Consider the following 13,876-nt stretch of genomic DNA (forward strand, 5'->3'; position numbering starts at 1 on the left):
TTCGAATTTTTTGTTTTTCGAATTATTGCACACTATCTCCTGGATCGCCATGTAATTCACATCCAAAACGATTAGGATAGTTAATTTTCTTGATTTTGTAAATAAACAGCCCGATGATGGCCGGCTGGAACCAGCCGAAACCGAGCAAAATTGCAAAAAATTAAGTTTGCAAATTGTCAATCAATGACATTCACTGAATAAATATTTTTTATGCAACTAACTAAATGAAATGTAATTTTCACAATGAAATATATGGCAGGTGTAATCTAGCGCCATAATAATTCATGTTTGGCTCCAGAATCAAATCAAAACGTAAGAAATCTATGGTGAAAATTTAAATTGTGCCTTGCCTGAGATGGCGATTCAAATGCAGACAAGAGGAACGCAGCCTCTGTTATTGAGGAATTTCTTAGAAAGGATGAACAAATATTCGCAGAAATATATTTCAAACATAGAAAAATAATAGCTCTTTTTATTTGATACGATGAAACCTATTGTTTAAGACGTTGGAACTCTTCTCGACTATCTTTACTCATTCTATATAGATGAATATTTGGCAGGATGTATCTCCGAAAGTGATTGTTGAGGGAGTGAACAGTTCTGTGCTTCAGCAGCTGAAACCAAAATGCACTTTATCATTCACTGTAATGGTTGTGCAGCACAGATATTGAAGCAAGCAAGAACAATTTCTCATTGTTTCAATTTCTTACTGTTCAATTTCCATTCACTGACCTTTCATTCAACACAAATGAAGCCAAAAATGGTCAACGTGTATATTCTAGATATCTATAAGGTTTGATATATCACAAATTTAGGACGCTCACAATGTCAGAGAAATATCTTGTACAGCTTATCGAAAAATATAGAATATGTAGCAATGGCCACTAGTTGGCATTTTAATATTCTGGAGTATTTAATTTCAGTGACAAATTGTATTATTTGTCAATTTTTCATTAGGAATAGCGTTAAGGAAATAATTCTAAAATATAAAATTGGTTCAATAAATTGATTGATTTAACTTTAGTTCGGCGCTATTCACTTGATTATTACAACAGCTTTTGTGAAAAAAGCTTACATGAACTGTTTCAGTGGAAATAAAAATTTTTAAAACATTATATCACTTGCATTTTCGACGTAAAATGCATTATTTACCAGTTAAAGAGGTGCAATACCTGCGAAATATATTTTCTCATATAATTCCCTCCGTTCCAAAGAAAACTTCAATCCAAGCATACCAGAAGATTTATCAGTTAGGAAAATCAGTTTAACTAATCGACTAGTAAAAAAGTATCAATTATAGAAAAAATGATTACTTTATTTATTTATTCATTTATTTTTCATGATATTTCTCCCACTTACAAAGACAATACAAAAAAGAGAAACAAGTAACGTAGGCCACTTATATATATAGAAAAAATTAAAGATAAAGGAAAAAGAAAGTGTAACAGAACGAATATCATAAATTAGAATAACAGTAAGCCAAACCCTACTCGAAAAGCAAGATCCTGCACCTGCAGAGTATTTCAAACCTGGAGATCGAAAATTCAAATAAGTCGAGCCATTCAAAGTGATCATTGAACAGGTTCCCTAGCCTGTCCGTAATGACACGGTGCTGTCTTTTACCCGCATCCACGGGTACCACAAACAATTGGAAACTTGCCCTCAGAAGCCTACCCAGCGTGTGTAGCAAGAAATTATTCAAGATGGTAGGATAGTCAACGTAGTTATTAAAGATTTTCAATAGAAAAATCATGTCTAAATAGGTGTTGAAGAATTTAAGGGTGCGAAAACTAACATCCCTTGCCAAACTCGAGTGAGCATGGTCGTAGACAGATGGGTCTCACAAATGTAAAAGCCAAAGAGCACAAGAACTTGTACCGCACAGCCTTGAGCAACTTGTCGCAGTTTGCATGATACAGGCTCCAAATGATCGTAACATAAGTAAGAGTGGATCTCACTAGTGCAGGGTAAAGCGTCCTGAAAGCGTTCAGCCTTTTAAAGTCTTAAGCTATCCTTGTGACAAAATATATTTTCTTGAGAGTTTGACCGTAAACGAAGCGTACATGAATCGTGAAGTCAACTCTTTTATCAAAATGACCCCTAAGTCTCTGTTCTTGGTAGCACACAGCAGAGGTGCGTTGTTAAGTGTATAATCGTCCTGAAATATTTGTTACCCGGCAACAGTGAGTGGTTAACTTTATGGAATGCCTTGACTATATCTGTGTATATCGAGTCAATCTGAAACTTGTGATTAAATCCCCTCTTAATGATATCTGTGTATACCGCGAGGTTAATGACAGTAAATTTAGAAGGCATAAAACCATGCTGCTCTGGAATAATAAACGAGTTTACGCTTAACCATCATATCGAAAACTTTGGCTATAGAGTTCAATTTAGAGATCGTTCTGCAATTTTTAACACAACTCTAAGCCTCGGTCTTAAATAACAGTCACGAAACTCTTTCTCGAAACTTTTGGAAATTATCCGTCCTTCATGGACCTATTAAAAATTAGCATAAGAGGTAACACAAAACAGTCAGAGCAAGTCTTAGGAACAGATGATGCAGACCATCTGGTCCTGAACTACCATTATCCTTTAACAAATTCAGGCAACGCTTTACATCCACACCGCTTGACACCAGGCTAGAGGAACAGACATCTAGAAGCGGAAGAGGACACTGTAGCCAGAGTTTCAGCATCATATACACTTGCAAAGTGGTCGCTAAATAAATCGGCAATGCCGCCCCCAAGCTTGCAGACTCCTAATCACCAAGGTACATGCAGCTAGGCGTTTCACTAATACTTTTACAGATATTTAAATAAGACTATAGAGCCTCAATATCAGCTTTAATTAAGGATTCAGTTTTATCGATGAACACCGGGTAGACGTGACTCATCAGGTCTTTGCAGTTACTCCTCGATGTTTTAAAAAGTAAATAATCAGACTCATCTCTTTGTTCCTTGAATCGTTTATGCAGTGCTTTTTTTGAGTAACCAACTGCTTTAGACTAGGAGTGAACCAATTTGGGAAGTTTGAGTAATTTTTACAGATCATGGTATCGCAAGTTATAATTTCGAAAAAGAGTTTTAGAAAGAGTTTCAACAGCGACATCCACAGAAGCGCAAGAAGTTAACACATATTGCCAGTTCACAGAGTCTGAATCTAATAAATAGTGATTAAGTTTTTCAAGGAATCACAGCAAGTATAACAGGTGATATAAAACCGCTGCAAAAATTTCCAAAAATTTAAGGAACTTGTGTTAAAGTTATGAGACTATAAAAATACTGTGTGTGTTCTTATGGTGGAGGAGTTTTTGCGAATGCAACACAATGAGCTTTGAATTAATTTGCAAACAAACTCCCAAAATTCATGAAACTTTAAAATCAACTTGTTCGTATTGAAATTAATCAACAAGCTTTTCTTTTCACCATATAGATTGTTACTTTTAACGAACAATATATTCCATGCTTACCCCTTCTTCGATCATCTGCTTCCATACTCTATTTCCACGTGCTTCACTGATACAGCTGTTTTTGATTAGGTAATTTACCATCTCTTGCTGTTCCCAGTTATCAAAATTTCTGTGTCTGTCCACAACATAAAAAGAAAAAGCATGTTACAAAATAAACTTTGTCAAATCGAAGGATTTGTATCGCATATACATCATGATGTATCTTTATATGCAGCATACTTCGATCGTAGACCAGTAAATAAGCATCAAAGGTAGTGCTTTTTGGAATGAATCTGGAAACTTGATCTAAGGGTAATTAGATGCCGCTGAATGGAATGGTGATAGTAATTTTGCAATCAACCCCCCAGATCATTATAAAGAGGCTCAAACCGTTTAATTTGAAAAATAAGTAAAACAAAAGTTATTCAAGTGAAAAAAAAATGAAATAATTAAAAAAATATTAAATTCGTATATTTAGGACAGACATATCTTGCATCCCTACCTTACCAGTGGTGATTCGATTGAAAAGAAATTACGTTTAAGAATAAATTTTCATTCGCCTTTTTCTCCCTAATTTTCGAAGATACGAAGATAAACATTAGATACTTTTTTACGTGTTTTTTTGTCCATATTTTTTGATAAAGTTATTAGATTTCGAATTAAACCGTTTAACCGTTTTTTTTATAATGATCTCGACAGTTCATTGCAAAATTATTATTACCATTCGATTCAATGTCATCGAATTACCCTTAGATCAAGTTTCCGGACTCATACCTAAAAAGTACTACCCTTAGAATTTAGAATTTTTCCTTGGCCTATCAATTATGTTGATTCAGAAGTGGATAAGTGATATGCTGTAAAAAATTGGTGGTTGTAGCTACCAAAAAGTCCGCACCTATTTTCATTTCTTAGGAAAACTGAAAAACGTAGTTCTGGGTACAGAATGAAAATGCGAAATAATGATAATTTTCTTCACATTTAAGGTGGAAGGAATGAGGTGAAATTATGCATTATTCAGGCACAAGATCATATTCACCAGTGTTATTCTTCATTTCCGTTTCATATCATCTGTGTTTTACGTAGAAATGAAAATGGTGTAATTATTAGTAAATAGGTCAATCAGGAGTTTACAAGAATGAATCTATACGAAATGATGCCCAGCCACCCAATTCAAAAACATAATACTTCAGGGATGTACTCCAAATTCTCAGCTTTCAAAGCAGGATATGATCATTCTGGTTTCTACTAACGTGAAATAAAGAGAGGCGAACAAGGGCCAAAGTTTAATTTCGAGCAAACCCACACAATTACAAAATGTCAAGTATCAACTTACATAGGACGACGTCGTCTTGCTGTCGATTGTAATATTCTATTACTTTGACGGACTTTATTGGTACTAAAATGAAATTTGAAAAATACAGCATCAACAACAATCACAGGCGAATAAATGATGCATTATTATGTCAGACGAGTATTGCTTACGGATTTGGAAGACGATTGGGACCCACCTCTGACACATCAGAATCACTGCAAGCAAAGAAACATAAATTCTTTAGCAAATATTGTCTGGTTTGTTCTTTTCTTTTGCTATTGAACTGCAATTCCCCTGGTAAAATAACTTCTACAGTATTCACAAAGTATTCACATTCACAAAACATGAAAGATAAAAAATTTTTGTTCCTTATAGATTTTTCTACGAATGGTGTCAGTAGTATGAATTTCAGCATAAATTTGTAAATTTCGAAAAAAGAACTATTTCAATACAATATAAAGAAGATAACTGTCTATAGTCACATTGTAATGGAAATTTTTTTTGCCACTGAATCAATTTGTATGATATAATGGATGAAAATGATTGTCATGTGTTTCATAGTCATAATTACGTAAAAATATACGAATTAGTCATAATTATTAGATTAGTTCAAATTAATTTGATGAGCTGCGGAATTCTCGATGAGGGTAGATGCTAGTAGCCTATTTAGTAGTTTTGCGAAACTTAAATTTATATTTATTTTAATCGGTTAAATTTGATTTGACAACCTAAAGCATCTCCAAAAAAACTGGCTCCTGCGTTAAAATCATCTTAAAATAACCACGATTTACGAACCCTGTCATTCGTAGTTTTGCAAAGAATCTTTCTTTAAAATTAATTGTAAGCACAGATTTTTGGCTGATATCGCGATTGTTCACTTGTTTTAATATTGGCGCATTTGGAGTTTGCTTCTTCATAGATATGTATGAAAAAGAAATGAAAATTGTGAAATGGAGATTGTTGTATTATGTTACATGTATTACTGTTTATACTGTAAAAGAATTCCCCGTAGATAAAAAAATAAATAAAATTTCTTGAAAATCTACTTTAAAGTACAATTCGTATTCGGAAGGATTGAATTTTTTTTTTTACAGAAATCCACGCCAAGTCGAATTTGTTTTCCATCGGCAGAAAGTGATAAACATCTACATTTAAAGACAGAGGTTCAATTCGATAATGTGATAAAATTAATTAACATGTTTGCTGTAAACGGTAAATTGCAGCTATCTTAAGCTTTCTTAAAATTTTTATTTTAAAAAGCTGATCGAAAGACGACGAATATGTTCAACTACATTTTGCTTTTGCCCCTCTCCACCCTGCGGATGCATGTTTCTGCAGTGTTCCCCACGCCAGAAACGGATTCCGTTCTTCAATTCTCTGTTCAGAGTCATGAACAATTCAACATACCTGTCAGTTGCGATAATTATTTCATTCTCACTTTTTCTTGTCAGTCTTTCTTGTATTGAAGGTTTATTCTTGGATGCAAATTTTTTAGTTCCTGTCCAGTTGGAGCAGCTTGGCTGTTGTCTGATATCTTTTTTCCGACTTTTGACATTAGTTGCTTTTTCGTCTTGTGACGATGACCATGCCGTATCATCATTACTACTCGGCTTGTACGATTTTTTTCGCCTGCATTCAATCCATGATGAGGCATTCTCAATTGTTTCGTCACTGTCGGAAGAAGTCAATCGAAAATTATCCCTTCTGAGAATATCTTCTATTTTTGTTCGGCCAAGTATCCTGATCGGGTCGGAATCATCCTGGGAACTGTTGGAAATTTCGAAACTGGCATCAATCATTGAGTCGTGTGTGACACTACTTGTAGTACATTTCTTGTGCTTGGTGAATGATGAAGGAAATTCTAGGTGTATGCAATTAAATGGTTAAGAAAGTAGGTGAATTTTGGGATTTTATATAACAATTAACAATTCAATTCGGATGGCGTTCGTTTCATTCAGTAGTATGTAGATATTATTATAAATTTTTTTTATACATGAAACAAACCCCGATCAGTTTGAATAATTGATTATCATTTGATATAATACATACGGAAACCGAAAATGTCCGAAATTCAATTAAGTATAACTCTAAAAATATTGATTATATAAAAAAAAGTTATTGAGGCCACTTCAAATTCTTAAAAACTCAAAAAACATTAGTTTTCAAGATTTTTCAAAATCGGTTTACTTTTTTTCGCTAAAACTTTAAGAGGATATTTCTACTTTAGTGTTCAAAAACTTGTAAATGGGCCCGGATTGGGTTTCATAAGCATTAAAACATTTTCAATTTTGTGATTCACAAGAGTTACGTAATATATTTTACGATACAGTTGTTTATTTCGTAGCTATACTTGACACAATGATAATTTCATATCAATCAAACTTTGAACGCTAATTAACATACAAAACGCTTGAATTTACGAATTTTATGCAACAGAGCTTTTTTATAGAGTATTCAATATTAAAATATGTATTTTTCATTATTGTCGGTATACAGGGTCTGTCTGGAAAGTAGTCGGACTGAATTTTCTCCGCCCAGACAGAGCGAAAGAGGGGGACCTGTTCGCATGGGTCAGGTTGTGGGGAGTCTTAGCTAACCAGCGCAATGGTCCCTAATCGCCTTCGAGCCTTTCCGGAGTGTAGGTCGATTTTAAAGTGAACCACTATTAAAATATTTATTTTTCATTACTGTCGGTATACAGGGTCTGTCTGGAAAGTAGTCGGACTGAATTTTCTTCGGAGTGTACCACGTTAAAATCGACGTATACTCCGGAAAGGCTGGAAGGCGATTGGGGACCATTGCGCTGGTTAGCTAAGACTCCCCGCAACCTGACCCATGCGAACAGGTCCCCCTCTTTCGCTCTGTCTGGGCAGGAAAAATTCAGTCCGACTACTTTCCAGACAGACCGTGTATTCGTCAACGACATATAACATTACAAAAAGCAAAAAAAGTTTTTCCCATATTATTTCCGTAAGATACTTCGATAACAAAAGCGAACTATCTTAGAGTTGATATAGAGAGCTCAAATTTTCAGGGATTTTTATCTCATCAATTCGAAACTGTTTAAGCCCCTGAAGCATAGAAATTCAAAAATAACCCTGTTAAGGACCCACTTAATATACATATATATACACATATATGTGGGATTTTGGGAAAAGAGAAATTCAACCTTTTAATAATGAAATATAAGTTTTAATTATGATAGTAATGGATCGGTTTTACACTAGTTGCTTCTCGCTTGACAACTTCTCGACTCTCTCGATTCTCTCGCGTGATCTTATTCGCCCCGCTTATATTATAGTTACGCGCACACGCTATTCGCGATTATCCCTACAGCTACGCACACGATACTTATTGGGACGATCCCACATATATGTAAGTGTTTATACTCCACCCGCAGTTCAGGCATGCACATACCATACTACGTCAGTTCCCTGGATGATAACGAGGTTGTTTTGAGGCGCTCCAAAAATCACACGGCAATTCAAGCCATCAGCTGTCTAGTTAAATATAGATCACTGCAAGTTACTGAATAACAGACTAACTGATATGCAAAAGGTTTCCATTAAACTGGAGCACGGTGACGAAACACGGAACCAGCAACCCTTCGCAGTCTCCTACGAAACAAGTAATAACATACCACGCTGCAGATTCGAGCAACTGAGTGCCACACATATTTAGCTATGACTTTTTTAACTTTGCCAATTTCGAGGTCTGTAATGGCTTAAAATAAAGCTAAAACAATGTAGAATAATAAAATATCAAAACCCGAAAATCGTTGAAAAATTATTTTCCGAATACCCCTCCCGAAATTGCAATAAAAGTTTTACTCACGGCGCGATTCTGGCGAAGACGTACTATTTTATAAGCCCAACCCTGAAATTCTGAAATTGCAAAATCGCGATTTCTTTTCCATATAATGGCACGCTAATATTACAAACTCCAACCTCGTGGGTCGACTATGTATTCAGTCTTTGCATTCTATCTTGGAATGAAACTTACTGAATATTTTCGATATCTCTTCCATTTTCAGGATTCACCTCATTTGAAGCGTCGTCGTAACTTTTCTCTTCGAATCTCGCCGGTGATGGAACATCAGTAACCAGTTCGCCCCCTAACGTTTCTTGATTTTCAACATTACTATCTGCCCGCAGACAACTGTTTTGTGAATGAGATTCGTCCGGATAATACATTGAGTCTGGTATGGAGCCTTCGGTATCTGTCGTCGGCAGCACCTTTGGCGTAAGACATAAAGTTTAGTTTGGAAATGAAAATTTTATCGTTGCATAAGTAACTACCGTAAACATTTGATGAAGCAGGTACTACAAACTGCTTATCGAGATCGACTCCCAACACCTAGCCAAAGGTAAAAAGTTATTTTGAGTGCTATGTGGAGAGATTTGCTTCATCAAACTTCCACAGTGCTTTATTCTGCATGGGAAAACATTTACTAGTCTGTGATACAGTCTCACACTGCTGTACAAAGTAGTGAGTATCATTATCCCGATGAAAGTTTGTTCATTTATTCGAAATTCAAACGCGACAAACCCAAAATAAAATATGCAAGAATAATTTGCGCTAATAAAAGCAAGATGACAAAAATATGATAATGCACATATTGACATTATTATGATTGCAGTTGACTTATCTTCCAACCTAAGCCAATTATATCAACGAACATTATAATCGCCAAGTAATAGCAGCTTTCCTATAGCAGACATATTTATAGCCATAGTAAGACTATTTCAGAACTGAGAACACCAACACGATGTTCAATGTCACCAATCTTCATTTGTTTGAAGATAAGGATGAAAAGATGAGGATAAAAACGGAAGATTGTTAATGCAATGACAAAATTAATTATTTAATTCAAAAACAAGAAATTGCATATTGCATACCAAGGAGACGAAGTACATATTTTTACACCCGGCGTAAATTTGTAATACGAGTCGTTGGTAAGTGCGTCCCCATTAATTTCAAGTAAAAAAAGCTGCGTTATCGATAATTTTGGAGTAAATACATAGCAGTGTTATGTTTTTTAAGTTGAGAAATATAAATATTAACTAGTAAACCAGTAAACGAGTGTAGACTGAAAACGGTTGGAAACAATAAGAAATTTTAGTCAAGTCGAATTCGTTTTTTTTTATTCCAAAATTACGATAGCAAACAATAGCTTACATGACTAATGGAATACGTTTCTAAACTAGCAAATGGCTATCAATTGCAATGAATTGATAGGTGTCTTTATAGTATTTAGAAGTGAGTGATTGTAACGAGAGTCTGATTATAAAACGTTTAAGGAAATTATATTCTGATTCAAGAAAACATTCTGAATATTTAACCAGGATTTTCTCGAAATTTATAACGATTTCAATCACTAGGCGCAAAAAAAATTCAGTAGAAAACAATGACGAACTAATTCTGGGCATGGATACTCATGAATTCAAAACTTGCAGGAATAGAAGCAAACGCATGGACATTAAATTGTTCAAGGCGTATTGAATTTCATTCCCGGTGAATTTAAATGTCGTAAAAAAAGAGTTGAATAGAAATTGATAGAGACATAATCATGTGGTACAGACTAAATCGTATTGTAGTTGCCTTATGATTGAAACATAAAAAACTCGAAAGAAGCAAAGTCCCGTGGATACTGAGTCAAAATAATGAAACGATCAACTTGGATTAATTATTATAATAGTACTACTTCGTGGATTAATCTTTGTATCACGTAATAATCAACATATTCCTTAACCTTCAAGATACCAGTAAAAATGAGAATTCAAACTTACTATTTCTTCATATTGGATGTAAGAGGGACGTATCTCTCTCATAATATTATCACCATAATCATGCTCATTTTGTATTCTGACTTGATCGTCAACAAGTCTTAGTATTCTGACGCTGTTATCCAATAATGTGGATTGATGTAAAGGACAAAAAGTAGCATCCATGTTGGTGAACCTAAAGATAACAAAGATAAAACCACTTAAAAACTCTTTCTAGGGATACGAGCAAAAATAAAATTTACTAGTTAATTAACTAGTCAGATGGACAAAAAGGCTTAGCTTTTGAACTGTTGAATGCTACAGAGGAAGAAAAGGATATGAATGTATTTTTATTCACATTGTTGTTTAGTGAGTCTATGGGTGTGGAAAGAAATTGGTAACGTGACTATAACAACAACATGCAATATATTGTAACACAGGATAATGAAGGATAAGTAACAGCGAATTTTCGTATACTGAAAATGAGTGGTCAATCCTTAAATTTTGAGATGTCTGATTAGTCGGGCTATCAGGTAAACCAGGTTATTTTGTAACCAGAAGACAAAATATATCGAATAACATGGTGTTTCTAAAAATTTCATTTAATTGTGTTTGGTCATTAGTTTAAAATTCAAGATATATGTAACCAGACTTTATATAAGTTTCAAAAGTTTCCAACATATCTCTACCAAATACTTGATTCATCACAAAAATTTAGTCGAAATCTATCCAACTATTTCTTTGGAATTTACGTTATGTAAATTAATTATTAAAAAATTTAATCATTTGCTGTGCAGTAACCAAAAGCAATGTTTTGCAGTGTAACAACTACAATTGGCACTGTACTTTACCATTGTGCCAAAAAATCGTTGACTAACTATGTTAAAACAATGATCTATAACAACTTACGCCATGCAGGATGCGCTTCCTGTCAAGAACTGGCTCATCGGACATCCAATCCCCTTAGTTCCATACCTAGATTGTGCAGCATAACAAAAAATTTACAAGTTGTATGTGGAAACTGTATCAAAAATACAGTTTGTATGCATTGTCTATACTTAGAAAGGACAAATACGCAACTCGAATTTGGAAAAAATAAATTATTCAGTATCAGTGAACTTACTTATATTTTGTTATGTCCAAGATCTTGTTCTGCTTTACACAATCGTATATGAAATCCACAAGATATAGATCTCCGTCTTCTATGTGAGCATTTCTGCTAGTAAATTTTATCAAAGAGTTTTCCGATACGACTCCTCCGTTAGCCTGAAACATTGTTATGTTTGAAGTATGATTTAAGAAAAGTGCATGGTAAATGATCCAGAACTGTATTCACTGTTTTTTGAATTTTGTTATAACTCATAAAAACTGGAACAAAAAAATCCGTTTTTGAAAGATCTTTGAGGGTCATAATAAAAGTACAAGGACTCTGCAAACAGATCCAACAATGCATTGTTGAGAATAAATTGGCTGAATGAACCGAATCAAAAGATGGCAAAAGAAAAGAGACTCGTTGAAATATCTCCAGCAACATTAGTTACGGCACTTCGTGTAACATAAGCTAACATATCACCAAATTAAGAAAATATTTTATGATTGGAATGTTCTAAATGATTGAACACTGGTGACTTTGATCTAATTCTAACGTTTTCCAGCATAATTTGTCCATCAATCTATACATATGAAATGTAGAAATACTACATTTTCAAGCAAAACAAAACATATCGCCAACTTTAAACTTGTATGGTAGAAAGTGATATCTAAAATAATGTAAGTTGACTTGGGTTGTTCGAACAGCCATGCACAACTCCCATTATTCGACAGAATATGTCAACAATCACCTAGTCTCAACAAGTCTTTTTCGAATTCCAATTACATGTAATTACAACGTAGTATAACATTAGTTTGAAACATTAACTATTCCAACAAACGGAACTATTCCAATATGAAACATTTGCAATTTCAGATAATAGAAACTAAGTCAAATCTTCCGGATATCAGGAGTAAAAATTTAATGTAATGAATATTTCTAAATCTCATTTTACAGATTCACTGTGGTTTATTCGAGAGCTGGTGTTCAATATACGAATCTAATCTAGTGAATTTTGAATGTGCAAGTGGCATTAATTTCTTTTGCAAAAATTGCACCTGTCAATTAACTTACGATCAAGTTAAAGAATCACGGTCTAGACGAGATTTGCAATGTACCCTCAATAAAATCTATCACATATTTGACATTTAGAATTCCAAATAGATTATAACTCTGATTATTCTTAACAATTAAATGATACACAACAGATCTCACGATGATCCAGAAATCGGTGTCTGTCATCTACAAATAGCTTGTTAAAATTCAGGCAATACTCTTTGACGGAAGAACATGGTTTGCTACTACCAGTGCCCAAGAGTTTCGATAATTTTTGTGATGTGGTGAGTTCCAAAGAGTCTTCTGGCATATCTTAGAACTAATTCAAGTTTCCGACTAAAATTGCAAATGACCAATAATTGATGAACGTAATCGTTAACTGGAAACTGTTTGTTGGATGTCTTTGAGAAGGTTAGGTTCATATGACAGTTGCAGAAGAAACTTGTGAACCTGAGAAAATTCAAAATTAATTCCTAATACGCAAGGCGTGCTTTTTGTGAGATAATTGCTGTTGTGATAAGGTTATACAATCTGAGAGTTGCGCATTTGAGATTTTTGCTGCGAGTCGTATGTTTTTTTTTGGCAAACGTCAAATATCGATCTACGATGCAGTAAGGGGAAAGGTTACTTGGAAACTGCAACATGATGCTCAATTGTTAATAAATATTTGAATTCATCATTGAATTTTGTATTACATAAAATACACTCACTTTTATAAGTAGGCTTAATTCAGATTTTTCTCTTTCGCTTACTTCCACCAATCTAAACTGAATGGATTGCCCCATGAATTGGAACAGCATATTGATTATTCTAACAATAGTCAATCCCGCTTTACACTTTACAAATGCATGCAAACGGAATTTGCAGAAATTTGAAATAGGACCATGATGTAAGTAAGATCCAAAGAAGAACAAGTGAACAAGCACATAGTTTGCCCCATACCATAGACCACGGTCTTACATACAGGTCCGGAAACTAGTAGGGTAGGGAATGACTCAGATAATGAGGCAAAACCGTGGTTCTCGTCTTCACCGTCTGCAGCGCTGCCCCCTCGGGGTGAGCCAATCATAAATCAGATCCGAACAGCTGATTTTTCGGAATCAACAATCCTGAATAACACTCAAAAATGAAGAAAGATGCGAATAAAAAATGATTGAGATGTTTACTAGCATTCCATGGCGGGCGTGATAATTGTTTTATTT

General features: G+C 34.4%; 1 protein-coding gene across 5 annotated transcripts; it reads right to left on the bottom strand.

Annotated features, from left to right (window-relative positions):
• Positions 1-452: 452 nt before the first annotated feature.
• Positions 453-13,598, bottom strand: LOC124219169 (uncharacterized). Of its 5 annotated transcripts, none has more exons than XR_006883327.2 (10): positions 13,385-13,598; positions 11,652-11,794; positions 11,438-11,503; positions 10,553-10,724; positions 8,766-8,998; positions 6,202-6,530; positions 4,934-4,978; positions 4,785-4,847; positions 3,473-3,587; positions 453-614 (listed from the first exon to the last, which is right to left on the bottom strand). XR_006883327.2 is itself a non-coding variant. In XM_046626390.2 (10 exons), exons 1-10 carry the CDS (start codon positions 13,472-13,474, stop codon positions 492-494), a joined length of 1,410 nt encoding a protein of 469 aa, XP_046482346.1. In that variant the 5' UTR covers positions 13,475-13,598; the 3' UTR covers positions 453-491. The 5 variants fall into 5 exon arrangements, 4 of the variants coding, with proteins under 4 accessions (XP_046482346.1, XP_046482349.1, XP_068992578.1 ...); XM_046626390.2 differs by having other exon boundaries at positions 6,171-6,530; XM_046626393.2 differs by lacking the exon at positions 13,385-13,598 and adding an exon at positions 13,203-13,289 and having other exon boundaries at positions 6,171-6,530.
• Between the last annotated feature and the right edge of the window lie 278 nt (positions 13,599-13,876).

The sequence above is a fragment of the Neodiprion pinetum genome, chromosome 5 (genome assembly GCF_021155775.2).
Source record: "Neodiprion pinetum isolate iyNeoPine1 chromosome 5, iyNeoPine1.2, whole genome shotgun sequence".
Lineage (NCBI taxonomy): Eukaryota > Metazoa > Arthropoda > Insecta > Hymenoptera > Diprionidae > Neodiprion > Neodiprion pinetum.